The following is a 26,609-nucleotide window of genomic DNA, read 5'->3' on the forward strand; positions in this document are numbered from 1 at the left end:
GGATACACAGATCAGATCCATTTTTTGCATTCTAGAGACGAGTTCTGGCAGGAAGTTTTGCAAACAGTTGTGAACAAACAACTAAGCTTTGTATGAACCATTTTCTACTGATTTTCTTAATTGTGTAGAGGTGGCACGGCCTATTCGAGATATTGCAGACTCAATTTGAAGCCACTTCCAGCAGTGCGGCCGTAGACTCATTAACCTCTCTGAGCCTTGGAAATTATTAAGAGCACTCTATTAGAAAAACATAGCTATTGAAGATAAGCAGACAAGAAACACATTATTAATGTTTTGGGAAGGAATTAAATTTTTGTTACAATTTTTACTTGGGCAGAGCTAGATTTCTTTTAGATAGGGCTTTTTTCCCTTGCCCACTATCTGTGGATCTGTGCAGCGCTTGGGTTTTAAGAACAGTCATTCTAAAGTGCTAGCAGTTTGGATTTAATGACTCCATTGGAAGTTCTTATTTTATGGTTCTTTGAGGTTATTTTTATATTTTAAAACAACTGTATCCTTTTAAAAGGTTAAGAATAACCACATGAGGTATAGAGAATCCAGATTTGGGTTTCCATTTGCTGTATACCGCTCAGTTTTAGTACTTCCCTCTGACATTAGAAAATGTAGGCAGTCAGATCTGAAAATGCGTCTCTCTCCAGGTATGCCATTTTTCCCGTGCATTTTGCTGAAGTGTCTGCTGCTTTGATCTCTGATCAAAGTTGCTATGTAAGCATAATGTCAGTCCATTTGAACCAGGAATGTAGCACTTAGTCTTGCCTTTTCCCAGTGGCCTTTCAAAATGAAAAATAAATCAATACATTATGTGTGTATATATTGGATATAGAAAAACAATTTAAAGTTAGGTTTAATAAGTGTATATTAAAATACAACAGATTTTCTCCATTAGTTCTTAACCATCAAGAATACTATCTTAAAGTTCTATAGATGTGATCCAATATTAACAAAAGAAAAATATAAAAGAGAAAGATTATTAACTAGAACTTTCCATCAAGTCAGTGACTCACATGCTTCCACTAAAACCTCCTTATTGTTTTGTTATTTGGATTGAGACAAGCACTGTGTGGTGCTGGGAGCCCTTGTTACTGACACCTAGGTGACTACCTCATCCCAAAGGATGAGTGGCTCCAGCCTCATGAAGTCTCTTAGGTGGTGCCACAGAGCATGGAGTTAGGAGTTTTAAATGTTAGGCCGTGCCAGCCCTTCAAGACTTAACCCCAGAGTCCTGCTTTTCACAGTCCCAGGGAATTAGTCTCTGAACCAGTCACTGTCTCTCGTGGACACTAGGAACTAGGAACTAGGCTATGGTGAACAACTAGAGGATTTGGGGGGGCTTGAGTGTTCCCACTGTTGACCATTCCTGTGGATTTTTCCTCTGCCAGGAATCCGTTCTCTTTTCCTTTCTTGGAGGCCTTTACTCCCCACTAGAGGTCACCGCATTGCTGGACGGTGCTCTGTTACCAGGGGATCAATGTTCAAGGCTCCACGCAGGCTCTCTTCAGTACAGTAGAGAACTGTCTCCCCAGAGCTGTGCCTGTCCTTGGGAAGGGAGTAACTATTATCTTTTGAGTGCTTAAGTCATACAACTGACCTGGAGTCCAAACCTAGGCATTCTGGGTCCAGATAGCATTCTGGGTGAAGTAGCCAAGTTCTTTTAACAGCCTCTGACAGTAAAAAACTGCCTCTAGAGTATTATACACTCCTAACAGTAGTCCTTCAGGAAAGTCAGACTGTATCTTGTCTTTCTCCCTCCTGCTTTTCCTACCTTGAAAAGAAATCTTCACTATGCTCAGCTTTTACGTTCATTCACAGGGGAATAGACTCAGCCCTCTGTGAATCTCAAAAGATACTAGTTCCCTGTTCATACTCACACATTAGTGTTTCTAACTCTACTTGTGGAATGGTTCTTACTACACAGGACCCCTGTGAATGCTTGGTCCAACAAACTCTTCGATAAATAACCTCTTAACTGTCCTGGTTGCCCGAGTCACCCACACAGATGATCCCAAAGAAGACCTTACATTCTTTTTGTTTGTTTTGATTTTGGTTTTGTTTTCTTTTTGTTTTTTGCATGGGGACAATAGGTACCTTCAGACTCAACTGTCTTTTGTCCAAAATCTTTAAGCCTCCATACCAGCAATTTGCACTGCTGGCCATTTATCCTAGAGAAACGAAGACTTAGGTTCACATAAAAATATGTACCTGAATGTTTTAGAAGCTTTAACACCCCAAACTGGAGACAACCAGATGTCCTTTGAAAGGTGAATGACTAAATAAGCATACCCTGGAATGCTCCTCAGATACAGAAAAGAATCACACTATTGCTATACATAACAACCTGAATGAATCCTCAGAGAATTATGTTGAGTGAAAAAAACCAACCCCAAAAGGTTACATACTGTATGGTTCCATTTATATAACATTCTTGAAATGACAGAATTGTAGAAGTAGAAGACAGGATAGTGGTTTCCAGGGGATGAAGAGGGTGGGGGTGGGAGGGAAGTAGGTGTGGCTGTAAAAGGGCAATATGAGAGAGCTTTGTGGTGATGGAAATGTTCTGTATCTTGACTATCAGCGTCTGTATCCCAGTTGTGATATTATACTATAGTTTTGTGAGATACTAACACCAGGGGAAACTGGGTAAAAGTACACAGGATCTCCTTGTATTTTCCTACAACTTCATCTACAATTATCTCAAAAAGTTTAATTAAAAAAATCTTTAGTCCTCCTCACCCCTTGAATAATAGTTAATAGATGTTCGCAATTTTATTCACTTTTATAACTTCTGGAGAAGCAATTAATAGATTCCTAGTGATTAAGGTCTAATTGGGGTCCAGACATTTTCTTTCAGGTTTCAAGTGTAATTAGGTCTAATGCATTTGTATGATATTAACTTTGAAATCACATAAATAAATCTGTAATTTGATCAAATGTACTGTCTTACGGGGCTTGTCTTCAAAAGAAAATGGCAGAAGCATTGTCTTTCCTGTGAATTTAAAGGAACTTTCTTGTGAATTTATTTTTAAGTTTTTATTTAAAGTCCAGTTAGTGAATATACAGTGTAATATTAGTTTCAATATTAGGTGTACAATATAGTGATTCAACACTTCCATTCAACACTTTGTGCTCCTCACAAGTGCATTCCTTAATCCCTATCACCTATTTCACCCATCCTCCCCACCCACTTCCCTTCTACTGACCAAGAAAGTTTAGGAACTTTCTCGTGAATTTAATGGGTCATTTGAGGGGGTAACTATATAATCTATAATTCTATCTCCAAATGAGAAGCAAACTTTGTCCTTTTCATAGTGTGAACCCTACTATCTTCAGACTAACACCTGCACCATTTTAACTTTAAAAATCACATATTAAAGATAAGCTCTAGTCATGAAGACTCGACCCCCAGTTGTTACAATAAGAAAGTAAAGATACACACTGTGGGTGAACTCAGAATTTTGTTAAAGCAAATTGATTAAGTGGCTCAGTAATACGAAGTTTGTCTAAAATGGTACATATAATTTGTCAGTCCTCATCTTCCAGCCTAGCGCTGATAACCCTTATGATGCAAACTGACTTACGTATTTAAATGGAGCTTCAAAAAATACCATTAATTATTCCCATATAAGTTTACTTAAAGGAATTTGATAACAGCATGAATGACCTCTAAAAGCTTAACCTGAATTTCAGCCTGAGCTACAAATTTGAGATTTTGTACTTATATCCTACCACTTAGTGTAGTATCTGCCATATTTGGGGCATATAGTAAATGTTTAATGAATTAACACTGATATGCTGTGGACATACTGTCTGTGCATGACCCTACTTCCATCATCCCTCAAGAATAGAGTCCAGTGGGGCAGACCAGGCACTCGAGATGTCCCTGAGTGCAGAGGGGAAACCTGAGTGGGTCCCAGCAAGAGCATAAAGGACAGGCAGCAGCATGTTTCAGGAGGAGCAGAATCTGGTGTATGGCAAAGATCGCAGGCAGATTTGAGCCAATTTTTCTTTCACGTTGAACAGCAAAAGGGGCAGGGGACAATCTCGTGGGCAGATTTAAGTACTGGCATTCAGGATGGATTAGAAATATTTTTCCTTAAATATATACTGTTTGGTTTAAATATAAGTATTGATTATTTTTACTCCCTCCCCCCCCCTTGCAAATAGCATTTTATTTCTAAAAATGCTTTTGTGTGCTACTCTGAAATCTAGCCACCATTTATAATGTGAAAAAATGCATTCTGAATTCCAGTTACTTGGGGTGAATTTTCTGAGCCCAGTTTGTCCTCTACTGATGGCACATAATTTGATTCTTTTTCTTTTATCTTTCTGACCATGCTTTCTTGTTTGTGGGCGACAGAGCCTCTCCTTAATAAGTCCTTCAGTTCTCCCTTTTCATTACTTTATTCCTTGTGATTTTACCAGCCTCACAAATTGATGCCTTACCCATAGATCTTCATAGCCCCACTAGTTTCTCCGTTTGATAAAACAGCTAGACTTTCTTCATGTCACACCCTTGTTATAACTAAATTTTCTATTTACTGTAGATCCTTGCCAGCACATTTCTGGATATTCTGTTGAACCTTCTTAAGAATTCAGAGAAACTGCTGGGTGACCACTGAAAAAAAAGATCTAATCTTAAGTTTTACGTGAGTATTTTTCTACTGTCGACTTCCTCATAATATGTGAAAGCTTTGATGCCTTGCTTTATGGCAGATTCAGTTATGTGATCAAGATGAAAAATGTTATCTCTCATTGGCCTTATTAAATCTGGGTGCAAAGTTAGTTTCTCAAGGACACAGAAACACTCACAAAATGCACCACACTTCTTCTCACTTAAAAAATAAACAAGAAAGGCTTTTTTTTTTTTAACTGAGCCAACATTCGAAAGAATCCCAAGTCTTTAAACCACAAGAATTCGTACTGTGTTTGAACCAAAAATACCAAGTAGCTTGTTTTTCATTGTCTATTCTTACAGAATTTAACCAAAACACGTTATCTCTTGAAAAGCTCTTGATACGTGGTATTTTACTTTTTAAAAAGTTTCGGATAGCTTTTCCTTTTTTATGATAATAATCCAGTGAATACTATAGGGGAAAATAAGGAGGTTACTGTTCAAAGAGAATTCTTTTTTTTTTTTTTTTTTATGTTTTTATTTATTTTTGAGACAGAGAGAGACAGAACATGAGCAGGGGAGGGGCAGAGAAAGGGGGAGACACAGAATCTGAAGCGGGCTCGAGGCTCGGAGCTGTCAGCACAGAGCCCGACGTGGGACTCGAACTGAGACCATGACCTGAGCTGAAGTCGGACACCCAGCTGACTGAGCCACCCAGGCACCCCCAAAGAGAATTCCTGACTATTTTAATGAGTAATTTCTTCTCAACAGGATACTTTCTTTAAAAAGTGTTATATAGTGGCATAATCTTAAGTTTATTTTATCTTGATCTCTGTAATTCTTAATCAGAAGCAGATTTCCCACTTATCTAGAGTTATCCTTAACAACTGCTTCTTACCCTTTATATGTAGTGGGTCATTAAGTTGAGCTAATGCTATTTTTCTGTCCCTCTCCAGTGTGCTCCCTTCTCTCTGCCACTGCCTTAGATCGGGCTGTCATCATTTATTCCCTAGATTTCAACAGTGACCAGCTGATTGATCTCCCTGTCTCCAACCTCGAATCTATCCTCCAATCTAGCCTCTCCCTGTTGCCAACAGAGTAATCTTTCCGAAAGACTGATATCATGAGACCATGCCATTTCCTTGGGTTGAAATCCTTCAGTGACTCCTTATTAAAATTCAACGTAATAACCCTTACTATAGAGTTGTGAGGAAGATTAAACAAAATTTACTGGGAACCCTGGGTGCGATGCCTGGCTTGGAGCAAGCCCTTAGCCTGTATTAATGTTTCCCCTTGTTACAGGGAACCCATGGAGGCAGCGGAGCTCTAGTGGAAAGTAACCTGTGTCTAGAGGGACAGAGGCTCTTCTGGGAAACCAGGCTAAAAGGAGAAGGGGCCAAGAATCTCACCAAACTCCGTAGCCATGCTTTCCTGAATCCCCTTGAGGTTAGACAGAAGCATAGATTGGTCTAACATCCAATTCCATCAGTGTTCCAGAAAGAAAGACTTTGTCTGATAAATTACAAGGCAACCCTGTCTGTGACTCAGCTTTTGTAACTGTAGAGGGAGGAAGTCATCTCTATAAAGACATTGGTCTCTGCCTTTGTGTTTTCTTCTTTGGGTTTGTTTTCTCTTCAATTTCTTAGTAAGGTTTCTTTTGTCAGGCTTTAACTTTTTCTTAAAGCAACCAAGAGGGGGCCAGTTACACACACACAGACCCAAGAGGGGGCCACACACACACACAGACCAAGAGATTGCTGGGGCAGGGAAGTATCAGTGAAAGAGGTGTGGACACACTGGTGAAGCTGGGAAAGCTGAGTTACTCAGATGGATGAAATTTAAAGTGGAGACAATGGGGATTGCTGCCTTTGCCCTGCCTCTCTATTCCCAGACAGACCTGTTTTTTTTCATCTCTCAGTTTTCAGGCAATGGGAGTTTGGCAAAATCAGATATTTAGATAACCACAGAACAGAGCCGAATAGGATCGATACTGTAAGAAAGACACTCTGAGTTGATTCCATGATATTTCCAATTTTTAAATTCAGTTTATTGCTCTTCCTAGCTTTTTTCTTTCTATGAAAATAGAGGTTTGTGCTATAGACACAACATTTAGCAGGTCCTTATTGAATATGAATTAAGTTATTTCATTGTTTTTTTTTCATGCTGATTTAGTTAACTTTTGAGCAGATAGTTTTGTTTACCATATGGAATATCTCAATTATGATAAGAGGCAAATACGTGAAAGAGGATTTTTTTTGTTTTAGATAAGAAATCTCTATCAGCAGTAGCATGTGTTTAAAGTTTAAGGATAATATTATATATGTCTTCTGACAATGCAATGAATCTAAATCTAAGCCATTATATCTTTTTTAACTTTGAAAATCTTTCTTAATCTTTTTATATAATGAACAATGAAATAGAGCTTTAGAATAATTCAATTGCGGTTTTGATTGAATGGATATGAATAAAAGGCATTTTAATGGAAAATAAAATATAATTGATAACTTTGTTGTTGTTTCTGTTTGGTGAGGTAAGTTATTGAGGCAGGAGGCCAAGAAGGATAAGAAATAGTGCTTTTCTAAATGACTTCATTGTCTTGATTTAGTTTGGCTTTACTGAATCTCACTTACCTCATATTTCGTTACAGGCATATTCCATCCACCACATCAGAATAATGTCCTACGTTTTTGTAAACGATTCATCTCAAACTAATGTGCCCTTGCTACAAGCCTGTATTGATGGAGACTTTAACTATTCCAAGCGGCTTTTGGAAAGTGGCTTTGACCCAAATATTCGTGACAGCAGGGGCAGAACAGGCCTTCACCTCGCAGCAGCCAGAGGGAATGTAGACATCTGCCAGCTGTTGCATAAGTTTGGTGCTGATCTTCTGGCCACAGATTATCAAGGAAACACAGCTCTTCATCTCTGTGGCCATGTGGACACTATTCAATTCTTAGTTTCCAATGGGCTCAAAATTGATATTTGGTAAGTTCTCTGTGGTTTTTGAAGTCTAGTCATTTCTTTCCATTAGGTTGTCAACCAGTGGTCCAATCTGAGTCTGTTGATTCTGCTTTCTCATTGATCAGCTGCAGTGACAAGTTCAAAAAGGCATTGAGGACAAGGTAATCTTGTTAGGGGAGTGAGGAAACAAGAGGCTGACTTCTGGATTTATGCAGAAGCAGTGCAAGCTTGTTTATGAAAATAGTGGTGAGGTTCTGCTAACAATTAATTGTAGTGTGAGACAAGGGAAAAAGAAGAAAAGAACTGACACTTGTTGAAAATCTGTTATGGACCGGGCACTGTGTTTACGTAACGTTAGCTCATTTAATCCTTAGAATGAATAGCTCTTGAGGTAGGTATTATCCTCATTTTACAGATGAATTAGTTGAGACAAGAAGAGTTTAAACAAAGGCAGAGGTGACACAGCTGGAATTTGAACCTTATTTGGTTGCTTTAGACTTTTGTTTTTAATTCTTAGACTTTTTGTAATGTATTTTTTTGCTATAAAATATAAATGTCAGATAAGAGTGAATCTAGAATCTGGAACTTTCCAATTAATTTCTAAGAAGCAGCTCTCTTTTTCATTTATTTATTCTCATTTATTCACTTTTACCTGTATATTCATCCTTTTTCCCTATAAGAAAAAAAATAGGTTAATTCAAAATTCAAGTTCTAGTTCAACTATTGGTTTTGCACTGCGCTTTAATTTTGAGGTAATTTGGCCTGTGCCTTATCACTGAGATATACACAAATGGGTACTAACAATACAGTCCAGCTGTTACGATGACCTCTATATGTATGAACTTTTTTAGCAATCATCAAGGTGCTACACCCTTGGTTCTGGCAAAGCGCAGAGGAGTGAATAAAGATGTCATCCGATTGCTGGAATCTTTGGAAGAACAAGAGGTAAAAGGATTTAACAGAGGAACTCACTCAAAACTGGAGACCATGCAGACAGCTGAGAGTGAAAGGTACTTACGATATAATTTTTTAAGGGGCAAGCCACTTGAAGTCCTTAGATCTTTTATGACAACTTTGTGAGCTTTCTATTTATTTGCTTTCAAGTACAGAGCTTTGATACTTTCTTTGAACTTTATATAGGTCCGTATGGCTCCAGATTACAATTGAGAAGCTATTAACAGAAAGGACTACGTGCCCACATGCATGTAATGTTCTGTTAGACCCGTGCAAGGAATCCTGCAATATTGTCAGCATAAGAGAGAAGAGGTAGTTAAGAGCTGCGTATTAGGGAGGGAAGCAAAGAGTTTGAGAATTTTAAGTGCAGGTCACAAACAGAATGGAATTCAGAAAATGGGGAGAAAGATAAGGCTCAAAACTTGGACAGTATTAGAACTAAGACCAAAAAGGCCCTTTCAAAGACAGGAAAGTGGAGTGCTGAGGACAAGCAAAAACAGGAGGAGGGAAATTAAGATTTAACACACAATTCTGTAATGGGAAAATGAAAGTGATTCTCCCATGAGTTGGAACAAATGAAATTTGGGCTTTTGTAAGAAACTGAGGCTAAGATGTGGTGACTGACAGGGTCTTTAGTGTCTCATCGTTTCTCATCTAGAAGCAGTTTACAGTACAGTTCAGGGAGCTCGGAAACTCCTGGCCCCACTGGCTCATCAGGTAAAGTTAGTAGGCCAGACTGAGTTGTACCAGCATGGGTTTTGGTTGACTGCCATGGAGTTTCAGCCATCCAGATACTACAGGGTAGGAAGGATGATGCACCTACTATCGTCCCCTCCCAAAATTTTCAAAAGAATATATTTCAAGGGCCCTCATCAGCTGTTGACCCAGTAGCTTGACTGATCTGGACTGGGAAATAGGATAATATGGTCCACGTAGACTGCTGAGGTCATGGTTTCTGTGAGTGCTGATGGAATCATCTCTATTTTTTATAGTTGACCCTTAATTTGATTCCTTTGTACCCATGATTGCTTTCCCTCCTCTTCATGTGCTGGCTGGTGTACTCTGTGGGAACCATTAATTCCACTCTCAAGCTTAGGACTATTTGTTTAGATACTTTCAAGAACTTACTGCTGTCCAGAGTAAGTTTTACTTCTAGAACAGCACATGCTGCTCATGAGTTATCACTAGAAGCTGACAAGTAGATAAAATAAGCAGGAAGTCCAAGATACATTGAGATACCTTGGCAAGCCCTTTTCTCACACCTTTGTACCCCGGATTGACAGAATGCTATAAGCAACATAATAACATTGAATTATCTATTATTTGTTAAATATGCTCTTCCAAGATAACTTGAAGTTTATTTTCACAAATACTTTAAGCTTCTTTGCCGTGAAAAATGTCCAAGAATGTGTTTCTGCTTGGTATATTTTGGGGACCTTCCTTGCTATATTTTGTTAATAGCCAGTTTCTTGGCATCTTCTTGTCAGAAGTATACTTTTAGCTTTATTTTGCCTCAGTTGTGATTACTTATTAGCTAAGTAGTACGTATAATTAGTCATTTGAGTGACTCAGTATGAAATATTTACTCCTGCTTTTTTCGCATACCTGTCATTTCCTTTAGTATAAGGATTTGTATTATTTATAGCATTGTGTAAAGCCAGTTCTTAAAAAATTGAATTTTTTTTTTTTGATGTTTATTTTTGAGAGAGAGCGAGCATGCACATGCAAGCAGGGTAGGGGTAGAGAGAGAGGGAGAGAGAAAGTCCCAAGCAGGCTCCATGCTGTCAGTGCAGAGCCCTTCTTGGGGCTCAATTTCACGAACTGTGAGATCATGACCAGCCGAAATCAAGAGTCGGACACTTAACTCAATGAGCCACCCAGTGCCCCCAAAGATTGAATTGTTTTTATTTTTTATTTTTTTAATGTTTATTTGAGAGAGAGAGAGAGAGAGAGAGAGACGGAGCAGGAGCAGGCGAGGGGCTGAGAGAGAGGGAGACACAGAATCTGAAACAGGCTCCAGGCTCTGAGCGGTCAGCACAGAGCTTGACATGGGGCTCGAACCCATGAACTGTGAGATCATGACCTGAGCCGAAGTCAGACGCTCAACCGACTGAGTCACCCAGGTGCCCCCAGAGATTGGATTATTAATACTTGTACTACCTCGTTGCCCTATCTTATTCCTGCCCCTCAGTATCATGGTAGACATGTGGTGGTTGACGCTTAAAAAGCTTAAAGGCAACATCGTTGGTCATTAGAAAAATGCAGAGCAAAGCCACAGTGAGTTACTACTTCATACCCAGTAGGATGGCTGTAATCAAAAAGATGGAATGACAGCAAGTATTGGCAAGATGTGGGGAAACTGGAACCCTCATACATTGCTGGTGGGAATGTAAAGTAGAGTAGCTGCTTTGGAGAGCAGTCTGGCAGTTCTTAGAAAGTCACACTGAGTTACCATATGAACCAACAGTTCCACTTTAGGTGTATACCCAAGAAAATTGAAAACATACATTCACACAAAAACTTGTACATGAATGTTTATAACTGTATTAGTTATAAAAGCCCGAAGGTGGAAACCACCTAAAAGTCCATCAGCTGATAAGTGGATAAACAAAATGTCATTCATGCATCTAGTGGAATATTCCACCATAAAAAGGCATGACATACCATATATCAATATGCTACAACATGGATGAGCTTTAAAACCATGCTACATGAAAGAAGCCGGTTACATAAGACATAGATAATTCCATTTATATGAAATGTCCAGAATCAGCACGTAGAAAGTAGATCGGTGGTTGCCAGGATCTGGTGGAAGAGGCAATGGGCGGTGACTGCTAAGCGGTACAGAGCTTATTATAGAGGCGATGAATATGTTCTGAAATCAGTGGAGATGGTTGTACAACTTTGTGAATATACTAAAAACCACTCAATTGTGCAACTTAAAAAGATGAATTTTATGATATGTGAATTTTATCAATAGAAAAGGTTAAGGAATAAAGCTTCATGGGATTGGCTAGCACATGGCATTGTGGCAAAGCTGTGTGATGATTAGCAGAACATGAAGCAAGTTTTGAATGTACCTAGCATTTTCCATTACCCTTAGGGTTCTCTGAGACAAAGCATAACTAAAGGGCCCATAAATCAAGATGGTGAAAAATATTTTCCCCATTCCCCCATATGTCCTAAGCTTAAGGTAGTCATTTTTAATTTGTGAGCATAGTATGACAAAGACAGTGTTGATGACACACGTACAAAAAAAAATATTATGTGCACACATACAGTAGAAAGCATTTCACTGGATAAGGTCACCCTAGGAAATTCTGATTGGCAGAGCTTCATGAGCTCCTAGAGAATGCCCAACTAAATTCTCATTTTATACCTAACATCTTTGAGTATGAGATTATGTCAACTTGGACATAGTCAATAAATTTGGAACAAGTCAAAATTAACCTGTCCTGAACTTCTTTATCTATTTATGGTATTATGTATTTAAACCTCCTCAAAGTTCTAATCTTATTTTTGAACTTGGTTTTTTTAAATTTTTGTGTTCTGGTAGACTCCCACTGAAAATGTCCTCTCTTATTTAGAAAATAAACATCTTTTCATATATAAAGAAGAAAAGCTTGGATGTCAGGCAGACTGGTCAATTAGGAAGTCCGCTTCCTATGATTCTAGAGAAGACCTCTAATGCTAGTAAATGCTGAAGGACCTCTGATTAAGTATCAAGAAGTAAAGTAAAATTGTAGGTTAGATAAGAATGCCGGTTTTTGCATGATGAACCAGACTGTTTCCATTGTTCTATACCCAGATAGTTGGAAGAATATGAAGAGAAGGGGTTGAGGATGGGTAGTAAATGACCTTTTATAAGCAAGAGATAGTTGGCACATATGATTATGGTCATTGTGGTTTTAATCTAAATGCTACCCTGTTATTGGGCCTGTATGTTGTGACATAGTTGTGGGTGCTAATCCCTTTGAGCTTTGAATTCATCACAGTGTGGCCTTCCAAATACCAAAGTCAGATATCCTGTTTTCTACTTATAGGGGTCATATTTCTCACTGATAGAGTTCTGAAAGCCAGAATCAAGAATCCGTGTTTCTTTGTTTAGTGTTTTCAGAGTTTATTTATTTTGAGAGAGAGAGCACGTGTGCACACCCGGGGGGAGGGGAGAGAGAGAGAGAGAGGGAGAGAATCCCAAGCAGGCTCCACACGGTCAGCGCAGAGCCACACATGGGGCTCTATTTGCCAAATCGTGAGATCACGACCTGAGCTGAAAGCTGGAGTCAGATGCTCAACCAACTGAGCCACCCAGGCGTCATAAGAATCCGTTTTTATGGCACTTGTGCTACTGTATTTTCAATTAGATTCAGCCTTTTTGCAGAAGTGAAATAAACTTATTTTGTATTACTGTACCAGATAGAGCTACAACCAGTAGGAGGAAGCTATTAAGAATTCCATAATGACTAGGCCTGTTCAGATGTACAACAGACTGAGCTAAATGTCCGTTTTTAGAGGATTACAGTTAAAAGAAGAAATTCCTTCATTGGTCAGATAATTGAACTAAATAAATGATAATTTCCTTTTAACTCTAAGATTCACACACTGTATATAAAATGCTTTTTTAGATTTACCCATCTTGACTTATTTTCATTAACATGAATTCTCAAGGTATGAATCTTTGTTTTGAATTCTAAATTTAAAGTAACCAAAATTTGGTTACTTAGATACTGTGAGTTTGAAACAACTCATTTTACAAACTTCACAACTTCTGCTTGGGGGAGCGGTCGGGTAAGCATCCCTTGATTTTGGCTCAGGTCATGATCTCACGGTTTCATGAGTTCAAGCCCCACGTCGGGCTTCCTGCTGACAGTGTGGAGCCTGCTTGAGATTCTCTGTCTCCCTCTCTCTCTTTGCCCCTCCCCCTTTCTCTCTCAAAAATAAACTTTAAAAAAATAGACTTCTGCTTAGGACCTTTTCATTAGAAAAGGATTTTTAACTCTGGCTCTGCTGGATACTAAACCAAGAAACATAGTCATTGTGGCTTAATTTACAGTCAAAGGTAGACTGTGCAGATATATGCAGATACGTACATGAGTATGTGAATGTGTGCGAGTAGGAATAGGTCAGTTTTCTTCTTATAAGTGTTGTGTCCTGTCTTTTCTAGGTTACGTGGCTACTGTTGTATGTCTCCAAAATGGGTGGAATGTGTTGTTCATGTCTCTTTCCTTTTTCTTTGCTCCTTTCACAGTGCCATGGAAAGCCATTCTCTCCTCAACCCCAACCTGCAGCAAGGGGAAGGAGTCCTGTCCAGCTTCCGAACCACATGGCAGGAGTTTGTCGAGGATCTGGGCTTCTGGAGGGTGTTGCTCTTGATCTTTGTCATTGCTTTGCTGTCTCTTGGCATTGCCTACTATGTGAGCGGGGTGCTCCCCTTCGTGGAGAACCAACCTGAACTGGTGCATTAAAGGGGCTAATGGGGATGAGGCCAGTGCCTCACGTTCTGAGTTTCTCAAAGGTTTTCTCTTAGGCAAGGCAGTGAGGGCTGTACATTTTTTTCGTTGTGCATTTTTAGGTGTTGTAATCCTTTTTGAACAACGTAACGTTTTCATTTGAACTAACCACATACCGTAGTCAAGTATACTTCATCCTAAAGCTACCTCTGACTCAGCCTGACTTGTTAGGAAAGCCTTCACATAGCCTTGTTTGATAAAAACGTGGAGGTGATTGAAGAATGAAAGATAAAGGAAGAGACTAGGGAGTCCTTGCTACGGAAACCTTACCCTGATAGGGGACCAACTAAAGTGAGGTGTTAAAAAAAAAGGGTTTTCTTATATGATTTACTTTTTGTTAGCTGGTTGGTTTTGGTTTTATTTTTGTAAGAGTCCCCCGCTTTTTTTTCTTTTCAATTTCTGGGAATAAGGGAGAGAATGAAAGATTCAGCTTAAAACTTGTGCTTTTTTCACATAGCAAATCAGTATTGCAGGAAAATCTGTTTGGTTTATTTTAATATTTTCGAGTCTAGTTACAAACCAAACAGAACTTTTGAAAATGAGCTATATTTTCTTCAAAAGTGATTGATTTGATCATATATTTATTTGTTTATAGGGCAACTTTGGTTTTCTTTTTTGTAAACTGCTTTGCTTGTTGTTAATGTCTGTGAAAAAGAGAACTTGAGTTCGTTTTGTCCACTTTCCAGTTTCCCCTAATGTTTACTTCAAAGATCTCCTGTTCGTCAAAAACATAGTCAGAAAACTCTTTTTCTACTTAATAGTCAGCAGGTAAAGAGGACTCTGACACATGTCGCTGTCACTGTAATTCTGTAGTGTTATTATTGTGAAAAATTCAGCTCTACAAGCTAGCTGTGTTGTCACAGCAGTCTCATAGTTTACAATCATTTCACTTTACACGCAGTCCTGTTTAGAGGCCCTGTGAGAATTGTTGTAACAGTCCCATCCATGTCAGTAATTCTCTGACGCAGGAACGGATGGAGCGTTTCTAAGTTGACAGTGCTGAGCACTATGGGCTGGGTGCCATAAACTCTTCATGAATGGCAATACTGGAGAAATTGAAATCTGGTCCCCAAACTATGTTGCAGCTTTCAGCAGTATGTCTGAAGGTCTCTTGTGTTTGTTAACGATCCTGTTCCATATAAATCATATTCTTGAGTTTTTAAAAAGTATATGAAGAGTTCCTAATTATTCATTGAGTATAGTCAGAAAACTGTAGTGAGAGAACTAATGGTTTTATTTTTTAGAACAAAGGCATCTAAGCTACTGCTAATTGAATTGTCGCTAGAAGTAGAAATTATAGTTTAGAGTAGGATTGGTATTTCTGTGATTCTTGTTGCTTCTTGATATTTTCTCTTGTATTTATATATGTAGGATTAGGCATTTTCTTTCATGTGGCTTTATCCTCTCTTAAAGAGCTGTTTAAAAATTCCTGATTTAACGGACTGCTTCAGGATCAGCTCACAGAGTCTTGTTTTTAGGGTAGAAACAAAATAAATCATACTTGGTAAAAACAGCAAAAAAACAAAAAAACAACTGACTTTAGAATGGAGAACACTAGAACTCAAAATCAAAGTATACTCAGAGTGAAAGCTTTGGAATTTGCTCTATGTTTGTAAATCTAAATAGATACGCAGAATTGGTTAATGTATATGTAAAGATACTGCATTTTTAAAAGATTTTAAGTGCTGATTTCTTTGTATTTTAATCTCTGCATTCAGCATTCAGTAATACTACAATAAATGCATTTGTAGTCTCTTAATCACAACCATTTTCTCAGTGTGTCATTGTCTTTTAATTTAGGGCACTTTGGAATAGGTTGCAATTGCAACCTTTGAAAAGTTTTTTTCAAACCTGATGTAATAGGTATATTCAGTTTCACATAAGTTTGTCTTGTAAAGGCTCTGAAACTAATTTGGGTGAATTGCTTGTGGATTTAAAAGTGGTAATAACTGGGGTGCCTGGGTGGCTCAGTAGGTTGAGCGTCCGACTCATCGTTTTGGCTCAGGTCATGATCTCAGTTTGAGCCCCACATTGGGCTCTGTGCTGGCAGCGCAAAGCCTGCTTGGGATTCCCTCTCTCTCCCTCTCTCTGCCTCTCCCCTGCTTGCACTCTCTCTCTATGGAAATGAATGAATGAACATTTTAAAAAAAATTTTAAGTGATAACTACCACGATCAAGTACCTTTCTATCACATGTTACTTAACACGCCTCGTCTCGTGTCATCTCTAAGCCCCCGACCCAAGCTACATTTTCCCATTTTGTAAAGTGAGGAGACTGACACAGGGAGGGTTGTTACTTGTCCAGAGTCAGACAGATGGACATAGTGGAACAGGCATTCCAAGTTGAAGCTCTGTCTCCGATTATAAGTTTTTTTTCCTTCTGCCCTACTGTGTCATGAACCTGACAGTGGAGTCGTCTAGAACCTTACCTGCTGCCATCACAGCAGTATGTTACTGAATTTCCACCCAGGTTCCTAAATACTTAACTTTTCCTCATCCTGTAATGCACCATTTCCCACACCCTCTCAGTATTACCAACCTTTAAAATTGAAGTTCAGACTCTGGCATGTTCAGAAAACCTTTCCTCATTAACCTTCTTTGCTGTTACTTCTCATCAGTTACCATACTCAATAAACATGGTTTTTTGTTTGTTTGTTTCATTTGTCTGTAATTACAAGCTTCATGAGACCAGGGGCTTAGTCCATTGTACTACCCTGTCTGCCCACGGCGCATCTTGTGCTGTGGAGAACTCTGTACACAAATATACTATTACTCTTTCGCCTGCAGCTATATATTTTTTCAGATTAAATAGCTGTTTACATTTCACATGTTTTCTTTAACAGGCTGCATGTGTGACCTGTGTTGGTCATTCTTCTACAGTATGCTTGCCACTTGATGGAAGAATTGCAGTCTCGATCAGTGTAGCTCCTTTACATGTGAGCGTGCAGGCTCGTTTACTACAGGTAAAAAACAAACGAACAAAAAAGTATAATTGGTATATACATGGTATAGAAGTCCAGGAACAATGTTCACCTGCTGTTGTTTGTTATTTGGGGTTGTTTTTTTTTTCAATTAGGCTTCTGTGGTATGAAATTGTTCATGTAGGTATCAAAGTGCTTTCAGCTGCAGGAAACCAAAATCCAAATTGAAAGTGGTTTAGGGGCACCTGGGTAGCTCAGTCAGTTGAGTGTCCCAACTGTTGATTTCAGCTTGGGTCATGATCTCCCGGTTCGTGAGTTTGAGCCCCGAGTTGGGCTCTGTGCTGGCAGGGTGGAGACTGCTTGGGATTCATTCTCTCTCTCTCTCTCTCTCTCTCTCTCTCTCTCTCTCTCCCCCCCCCCTCCCCACTTTCTGTCCCTCCCCCCTCTCAAAATAAGTAAATAAACTTTAAAAAAAGAAAGTGGTTTAAACCATAGGAAATTACGGAACTGGAAGTCTAGAGGTAGAGTAGACCCCAAGGGTGACAATTCACATTTACCTCAAGTTCTCCTATGTCTCTGGCTCTGCCCTCCTGCTTGTTGATTTCATCCTCCAGCTAGTTTTGAGAAGAGTTTAGAATTTTCAGGCCTCAGCATCCATCTGTAACCATGTAGAAAAGAAGAAAGAGACTGTCTTCCTGTGGTGTTCTCCTGGGAAACTTTTCCTGCCAGGCCCCCAGCAAACTTTCTCTGGGTTTCATTGACTGACATTACATCATGTTCCCTATTCTCAAACCATCCAAGGCCATGCATTGGACGATTAACCCCGGATTGATGAACCAGTGATTGGTGAGGGTGGAAGTGATAGAGTTTATATGATTGGCTTGGAGCAGAGGTTTTAGAAATGATTGGAGGTATGGCTGGCAATTAGAGGGCGGGGGCCGTAGATGTTTTATGTCCCACAGCACATGGGATGGTTTAGCTCAACAAAGAATGATTTCTTATGTTACATGATTCTTGAATGTTCTGTTGAACGTTCAAAAAATAAACAAAAAAACAACTTACGTATTTGAGCCCTAAACCCAACTCTATTTTTTATACAGTTTTAATATACACTGAATTCTCCAAGAATACACCTATGAGATCATACTTTTATTTTGTTAAAACTTGATCAAGAATTCTAGTACCTGTTTTAAAAAATCTTATTACTGACAGCAGTGCCACTGATGATAATTAAGTCACCGACATACGTAGTGTGTAGGTACTAATGATTTTATTGCTTCTTCTTGTGTGTCTTTGCCTGAGCACTTATGTATTGAAATACACATTTTATTATCAATTTTTTCCACTTATTTTGCCTTTATATTACATGACTTATATGAAATCGTTCTACTGATTTTAGCAAATATTACTTTTATCCGGGACTCACATTCATACTACGGCTTCTCTTATTTAGTCATTTTGGCACGCCTTTTCCACATAGTTTATCTTAGAGGGTACTCCAAGAAGTAGCATTTGTCAAAGTTAATAGAACACTGTGTGGGGGATGCAGGGAAGAGACCAGCATCCGGTGAAACTACTCTCTAAAATTGCTCAGGTCCGAACCATTCCAACTGTGCTAGACGAAGTAGAACTTTGGGATCAAGACATTTCTTTGTGCTCTGAAGTAGCTTCAACGCGGTGTTCTAGGGACGATTTTAGCCTTGCCATGGATACCTCCTTGACTTTCCTCACAGCACAGATAGTCTCGTGTTCTGTTCAGCCACCTTGGACTTTGCACATCAAAAACGGACAGTTCCAAAGCCCAAGGCATAGCGTCTACGTTAACCAGCAGTAGAGGTGGCCACACTCCAGTTAGATATCAAGGAAAGCAATATGGAGTCCTTGTTGCCTAATATTCGCCAAAAACTTATAATGATATTTATAGGTTATTGCTTGGAAGCTGTTTACAGATTAGTACTGTTCAAACTTTCTGAAATTTCTGTATCCCTGCTGTCCAGTGTAATGGCCACTTGTTATTAGTGGGTTATTTAAATTAGAAATTCAGTACTTCATTAGCACAGTTATCTGAGCCTAAAACCCAATTCCACTGTACATTTTAAAATAAAACTAGCCACATTTCTAGTGCTTAGTAGCCACCAGAGGCTACCATATTGATCACGAGAAAGTTGTTTTGGACAGCACTGTTCTAAAATCTATGAGGTCAAATCAGATCAGTGTAAAGCTAGATATTGAATTGTATTATGGCAGTGCCCACCCCAATTACTTTCCCTAGCTCTTCATTAATAGGTGGTAATATTATGCAATGCTTTTTGACTTGCAAAATCTTTGCAAATTGCTGTTATTATTCCTACCTCACAGTTAGAGAACTGAGGCACCTGACGCAGGTTGGAATAGCATGCCCAGAGTCACACAGCAGAGCTGGGATTTGTGTTCAGGCAGTGTAGGACTGAAATCTCTCCTAACCCTCGTGCTCTGATGCTTCCAGAATTGTCCTGAGGACTAGTCCTGTGTACCCAACCACTGCATTTATTTAAGGAAAGTTACTGAGGATGCTGTTGGCACAATTCTTTATGAAGACACCTGAAGAGAAACTTTTGCTTCTTCCAACTGCAAACAACTACATTTCTTCTGAGCTTTTGCTTTCATCTTATTTTCTCTATGACTTATGTAATCGATCAGGTAGAATTCTTCATTCACGCTAGATGCTGGAAAGCTTAATGCCAAATTTGGGTTCCCCTAGAAGGAATTGCAATGTAGGTCAGTATGGTGTTTTACTAGAACCTCATTCCTGGTTTAGTTTACATGCTCATCTTTAGTTTTATTTTCCTATTCTAAATGTTCACTTTTTATTTCTGTAATTCTGTATTATTTAAGTCCCTTTATTTTTGAATCGTGATAGGGGATGGATAGTTAATTAGACAGTTATTTTTATTAGTGTGGATTGGTAGGACTACAACAAAACTCAATTTCTGGAAACTAACGGCAGAAAATGCACTGACCTTTTGCAATTGGAAACAATAGTTTGTTGCCTCCTATTCAAAATACACTTATGGTTTCTGGTGTAGCTGCAATTGTCCGTTTCCCTTATTCATATGTCTCTCTGTTCCAAAAAGGATTTAAGTTCTGCTGAATAAGCAGGTATTATTCTAAACTATGGAAATCGAATGTCCTGGTTCTGTTCTAGCATTCTGATGAATCATTTGAGTGAAGCCTGAAAATTGAACATTAACAAGTTACTATAGTCACAGAATTTTAAAGATGAAGGGACATTAGGAGTCATCTAGGGAGGGGAAGAGAACCAAGAGGGACTGAATGACTGGTCCCACAAGTAAGAAAGGGGCAGAACTGTTCATGTGAATCCAGATATAATGTGTTACTCTTATCACACTTCCCCTTATCCACATCTTCCAGCCTCCCCATAGGCTATTGTAAATATGATTTAAAAATACAAGTATCTAGTGTTAAACACATAAATATAAACTTTCTTGCCATTGTGTTCTGTGTACTTTAAATAGGTAACCAAAATACTGATCTGATCAGTGTGCTGATAATGTCACAAGCCAAGAATGTATTTTCCCGTAACCCCACTCTATTTGTTTATGGGAGAATCACCATAAACCTATCATCTTCTCTTGATAAACACTTTGAGAAATCTTTCACTTCTCAAAAAGAAAAAAAAAAAAATCCACTTTGAATAATGCATTTTCTCTGTAAAGCACCTCATACCGTGGAGACGCTGCAAGCAAGCTAGGCAGAAGGCCCCTGAGTTTCTGCATCACTTTTTCACTGGTCAGTCGCAGTACTTTTTCTTACGAGACCAATGATTTCTTCAGTCCTGTTGTCTGCTGTATACTTTTAATTAAAAGTGAGGGGGTTGATGGTGGCAGGACTGTTTGTAAATGTCAGCCCTGGAGTTCTAAAATGCCCTGCTTGCCGGTGCTTCATAGGGCACACAAGTGCTTAGTTCTCTAGCGTGGCAGAGCTGTCTGTGGGTGTTAAGTGCGTACCTCTAGTAGGTGTTCCCAGGTGTCCTTTCCCATGTCTTTGAAGTAGTTCTAAAAAGGCAGTGAGAAATGAGTGAAGATAGAATAACCCACACTCAGAATAAAACTGTCATTGTATCTGCTTAGGAATCAATCACTCATTTAGGGGTGCTCAGTAGATCCTTCTTGCTCCCTTTTTTCCCTAAAGGTTCTGTCTTCGTTTTAATCTGGGTTACTGTTTCATGTCCAAATTCGTCTAAGGGTCAATTTCATAATAAGCTCTGATTTAGGGTAGTTCCAACTTGATGAGATGTACAATAGTTAGTCTACTCTTGAGATTAAAAAAATAATAGATGGCTAAATTTTTGTTGGTGTTGTAGGAATCATTACAAGTTAACGTGTGCATATATTATTTTATGAGTAAACATAGTTAAGCAACTTTCTGTTGTTTCTCTTTTTTACAGTATTCTTTAATGTGCCTTTAAAATTGCATGGTGTGTAGTGTTAGCTCCACAGAGTCCTTGTGCATTTTTGTATGTGTCCATACGCCAGAAAACCTTTTTGGAGGTTACAGAATAATTGCCAGCCTAATTCTCTTGCAACTTCATGGTATAAATTGCAAGGATTTAGAAGTGTGGCCTTACAGAGTTAGCTATTTCTTCATATAATTGGGCTACGAGAAGGTTATTCTCTGTCACAATAAAAATTAATATTCCGTTTCTTTGGGGGATTAATTTCTAAATTTGAAGACTCTGGGTCAGAGTTGGCTGGGCTATTTCACTGAAATTTCAGCCCCTAAGAAACAAAAATAGGTTTTGGAATAGTTTCTAGGTCACTGGCACAGAAAGCTGGCAAAAAGCTATAACTTACTTTGGATAGTCCTAGTTAGCACCATTCCATCAGTACAGGCTGTTCTTTTAAGCCTGTGACTCAAGTTTAGGAGAAAATAAAATGTAGGGATCCCCAAATTCTTACTCTTATAAAGTTCAGGCTTTGATTCTCCTATAGTTTAGTAGGGCCCCTGACTTGGGGGAAGGGAGACATATTTAATCAGGTGTCAGTTCTGTATTTCACCTTATTAAACTGTCCACATTCATCTTTTATTTTAGCTTTTATTCCAGTTCTGGATCAGACAGTGGAGGCTGTGGTTATACTGAAAAACATGCAGACTTGGGAGGTGATAGATCCCAGCTATCATTAGTGTAGACTGACCTTGGTCAAATAACGTAAGCTTTCTAAACCTCTATCTTCATCTGTAAAACAATTAATACCACCTCACAGACTTAACAATGAATAAAACTTATTTATTTGTGTGCTGTGTGCCTGCGTGTGTGTGTGCCTGACCCTATAAATTTTGATAGTGTTGTTATTCCCATAAAGAATACAAGGCTTAAAAAATTTGGTCCGTTTCCTAAGGTCATGGAGTAGACCATATCAAGAGTCTGATTCTTCCAGTTTAGTGCGTAGCCATTAGAACATGGTGCTTCTCATAGTCACCACATCTGAAAGTACTCAGTACTTTATAGGGATTCAGTGTAAGTTCTCCTCTTCTCTTGACAGAGAAAATTACATGGTTTATTAACTGAACTCTAGCTTTTTATGTGCAAATGATCTATGCATTATCACACAATTTCTGATTTACTGAGGAAGCTTTAATAACTGCTTTATTAATTAAGACCCCTGTCCATGATTTTTCATAGCTGCAGCTCTAGAAGAACCCATAGAACCTTCCAGGCATCATCTCATTAGCTCTTGCTGCCCCTTCTTAATAATGGAGCTTCTTGGCCATGAATAGAGAGCCCAGAGACCTCTCTAGTGACAGGGAGAAGGAAAATGTTCAAGCTCATGACAGCTGGACTGCCCAATCTCAGGTTTACATTGAGAAGGGAAGTATACCTTTTAAACCAATTGTGAAGTTTTAAAGTGTGAAACGCATACTGTGTAAGACTGAAGAGGGTGATTTCCATTGAGTTCCATGAAAAAAGATCTGGATGTGGGTAGCCACATTGACTATATTCTTTCAAAAGGGTTCTTCTAATGGAGCTACTCTTGAATATCACAGAGTAAATGAAAGTTATGGAAGCCTGTATTTTCTTTCTGGTTGAGTTTTTTTTTCTGTTGGAGAAGCATGATATTTTTCTCATGATTTTTGTGTCTTAGATTATGTTGACAGTGTCAGATCCCCAGAGATGTGGTGACATCATCTTGCCTGATTACAAAAATATTTGAATGGCTGGGCTTAGAAACCCACCATTACTTCTTATGATCTTCAGTAAGTACGTGTTGGTCACATGAAATGGGAATGCACTAGATCCTTAATTTAAACCTTCAGCCATACTGGAATTCCCATTCTGGAAAGTGGCAGCCCCAGGCCCCAACACAGAGGAACTCTGCACTATCTCATTTCCCCTTTGGCAAACCCTTCACCTTTGCAAGGCCTGCCCTGCCCTTGTCTTGAGCTACAATTGGAAGAGAGAGAGAGACTTGAAAAGCAAGGAGTTCTTGTTCTTTTGGTCCTGACTCAAAGAATGCTATAAATAGAAGGGGCCTGGAGCTCCCATCCTACACTATGATTCTCTTTGGACAGACTAAACATTTGACCCTACTCAGAATACAACTTCTATTTAATCAAAAGGCAGTACGGCTGCTATTAAATCAAAAGGCTTATTCTTATTAGAAATTATTTCAATTCCAGAGATAAATGGCTAAGGCCCTTTTCTCCTGCTGATTGAGATTCTTTGTCGTCGTTAGTAGAGCCCTAATTACTAAGACCGTGGCCTAACTTTGGTTCGCTGGCTTACAACTGCTCAAATAACATTTCCAGTTGTGGAATAAATATAGATGACCACCTATGTCAAATGTCAGCCTTTTAAAATGTGTTTGGATGTATAATGTTTCTTACTAATTTAATTTTGATAAAATAAGATGTAACAGTCTTGCTTCTGGTGCTTCTGAGTTGCAAGAATGGGTATGAAGGGATGAGACAAGATGCCCTACATTCAGCGCTCCACAGGAAACACACACAAACCCACAACTTGGTCTCTCTACCTCGCTATTTACCAGGTTTACATGAAAACAAGCAAGGCACGCCTTTTCGCAGACACCCTCTATTTGTGATTGGGAGGCAGAGTGGCTTAGTGGTTAAGCACATGGGCCTTGGAGTTGGACCTGGCTTTGGATCCCCAGCCTCCAGTTACAGTGGAGGGGCCTTGGGCAGGTTAACCTACCCTTCTTCCTTAGCCTCAGCTTCGCCGTCTGTTACATGAAAATAGTAACATGAACCAGAGGCTCAAATGAGATAAAGTATGTAAAATACTGGATGCAGGCTCTGATAGCTCTCAATTATTACCATATTTACATGATTTCTTTCCCTTTAGGCCAACCACTACCTAGAACTGTGCCAGCCCCCCACCCTGCACTTTAGGAAGCATTTATTTGCAGAAAGGTAAACTTCTGGTTTCTTGTAATTGGTCAGACCCTCAGGTGCTGGCTGATTGGGTTCCCAGATGTCTGGATGGCTTGCACTCTTTTTTGAGCTTTCTTTAAATAATACCTTAATTGTTAGCTCAAGAGGATGTTGACCAGTCTCTACCAGTCTCCCCTAAATCTTCCCTGCCGGCAGCCCAGGACATTTGAGGAGCTACAGAGCACTTTCCTCTGGGTGTTGAGAGATGTAAGGGCAAGAACTGGAGAAGCAGGGCCTGTGCTTGCCAGGTCCAGACATTTGGTCTCTTATTTGCTCCCAGTGCATCTCTGTAGGGTAGCAGAATTGGGATTTTTTACCCTCCCCACTTCTACAGCGGAGGAAACAGGCCTGGGAGCTTTGCAAAGCGAGACAGAAGTTGAGCCCAAACCATCTAACCTCCCCCGGTCAGTGCTGTCTGCACCTGGCTGCTGTCGCCTCAGCATCAGAGGCCAAGAAAGGAGAGACACAGACGTCAGTGTCACTGACACCTGGGGCTGTCCCCGTCATGACTGGTGTCATGGAGCGGCATCTCTGAAGCTCTGCAGTTGGAGAAGAAGCAGAAAGACCTCACCACTGGGCCCTTCCTGTCCAGTCCCACCCTGCAGTCTGCCCAGCGTACCCGCTGCCCTCGCAGTTCCTCAAGCTGAAACCAGAGGACCATCCCCTCTGCCGGAGCAGGATGTGACCTCCACTAGGCAAAGCACATCTATTTGATCTTGAACAAAAGGCTGCGATGGTGTCTAAAATGACAGCTCCCCGGCGGTGATGTCATGGTGTTTTGTTTGTCTCCATGGAATGCGGGGATCTGATTTCAGTTGTGAAGAAAAATGGTCTGGGGAAAAAAATTACTTCATTCGGAAAATTCCGAGAAGCCATAAATACGGTTTGCAGCTGATGAAAGCACATTCACAGGCAGACAATGGCTTTGGGATGGAAGCAGAGCCCTCTGGAGAGGCCAAGCCCTTCACCCCCACCCACTGCCACCAGCAGTCCTGCTTCTCCGGGGCTTCTGGCAAGACTGAGAGCAATTCCTCTGTCCACTGAGGAGATGCTCCGTTCCCCAGTGGCAAGTTGGCTGGGGACAGATTTTCCCTGGTTCTCATCTGAAATTACCTCCTGCCCAGTTCATCCCTGGAGCATCTGGCACAGTTGCGTCCACCTCCCCTGTCCTAAATGATTGACCTGCATTTCTGAGTTCTGAAAGCAAATTAAAAATAACATTTTGTTTTGTTGTTTTCATTTCTTATTCACTTTCTAGCCTTGCAATCTCTTGTGAATTCTTTACACTTTGCATATTCTTTTCTTTTTTTTCCTACAGTTGGCACAGTGAGAAAGGGGAGAAAACAGAAGATGAAATTCTATTTTGCTTTTCATGAGAAACTTAAGAGTATAATTCCTAGTCCAGATCCTCAGCCCTGAGTCAGGAAGGAGTCACCACTGCCAGGAAAGACCAGAGGCAGAGAGCTTAGAACCAGGGGCAAGTTTTCAAGTGCTCTGCCTCCCTCTCCCCCTCCCTGCCTCAAGAATATAAAAACAATATGGTGAGATTATAGAATTTCAGGAGATCAGAGAAAGTTTCCCTAACCTAGCCCTTCCTTCCATCATTGTGTCTTCCTGGTGCCAGGTCCCTAGGTCACTGAGCCTCTCATTCTATATTGTCTGTTCCCCTGCCCCCAGCTTTGCAGCACCCTTCTCTTGGGGCCTGGCCTCCGAGAAGTCCATGGTGTTTCCAGGCCATGGGAGTTGGTTTTTCTTGCAACTCACTACAGCCTTTGATTTCCATCCACAGATTGGTTGCTAGAGACAAGCCCCTTGCATTTAGTCCTGAGAAGAGGAAGCCCTTCCCTTTGGCCTATGGCTTGGTTGCCGGCCCACACAGGTCTGCCCCAAGTATCTCAGCCCACCAGCTGCCCCATCTGCAGGTCTGAGCTGGGCCATCGTGGCATGGACACTGTCCCATGCCTGGCAGGCACCTCCTGGCTCCCACCTCCACCCTGTTAGCCTCAGTGACCCACCAGGCTGCAGGTTCATGCTCTTGAAAGGAGAGCTTGAAAGGAGAACCTTAGTTCGTGCTCTTGAAAGGAGAGCAGGTGCAAGTTCAATGTCAGAGGAATCTCAGGAGGAGACTGCATATGTCCTTTGTGGGGGCTTTCAGCCCCCCGGCGACAGCATCACCAAATGATAG

At 40.0% G+C, this 26,609-nt stretch overlaps 1 protein-coding gene and 1 long non-coding RNA gene across 6 annotated transcripts in view; both read left to right on the forward strand.

Annotated features, from left to right (window-relative positions):
• The window catches only part of ANKRD46 (ankyrin repeat domain 46), a 62,535-nt gene that overhangs the window by 26,039 nt on the left and 9,887 nt on the right, over positions 1-26,609 (forward strand). For 2 of the 5 annotated variants that reach the window (XM_045454057.1, XM_045454056.1), the window contains 4 exons: positions 4,563-4,664; positions 7,278-7,615; positions 8,443-8,601; positions 13,794-15,820. In XM_045454057.1, the coding sequence (XP_045310013.1) occupies positions 7,305-7,615; positions 8,443-8,601; positions 13,794-14,010 (687 nt within the window). In that variant the 5' untranslated portion in view covers positions 4,563-4,664; positions 7,278-7,304 and the 3' untranslated portion in view covers positions 14,011-15,820. Of the gene's footprint in view, positions 1-4,562; positions 4,665-7,277; positions 7,616-8,442; positions 8,602-8,731; positions 10,277-13,793; positions 15,821-22,067; positions 22,275-26,609 lie in introns of those variants that run through there. The other 3 variants (XM_045454060.1, XM_045454059.1, XM_045454058.1) reach the window with 3 other exon arrangements.
• LOC123585669 lies at positions 22,384-25,656 on the forward strand. The gene is made up of 2 exons (XR_006706362.1): positions 22,384-24,403; positions 24,524-25,656. It is a non-coding gene; the product is annotated as an uncharacterized LOC123585669 (long non-coding RNA).

The sequence above is a fragment of the Leopardus geoffroyi genome, chromosome C3, assembly GCF_018350155.1.
Source record: "Leopardus geoffroyi isolate Oge1 chromosome C3, O.geoffroyi_Oge1_pat1.0, whole genome shotgun sequence".
In the NCBI taxonomy this organism is placed as follows: Eukaryota; Metazoa; Chordata; class Mammalia; order Carnivora; family Felidae; genus Leopardus; species Leopardus geoffroyi.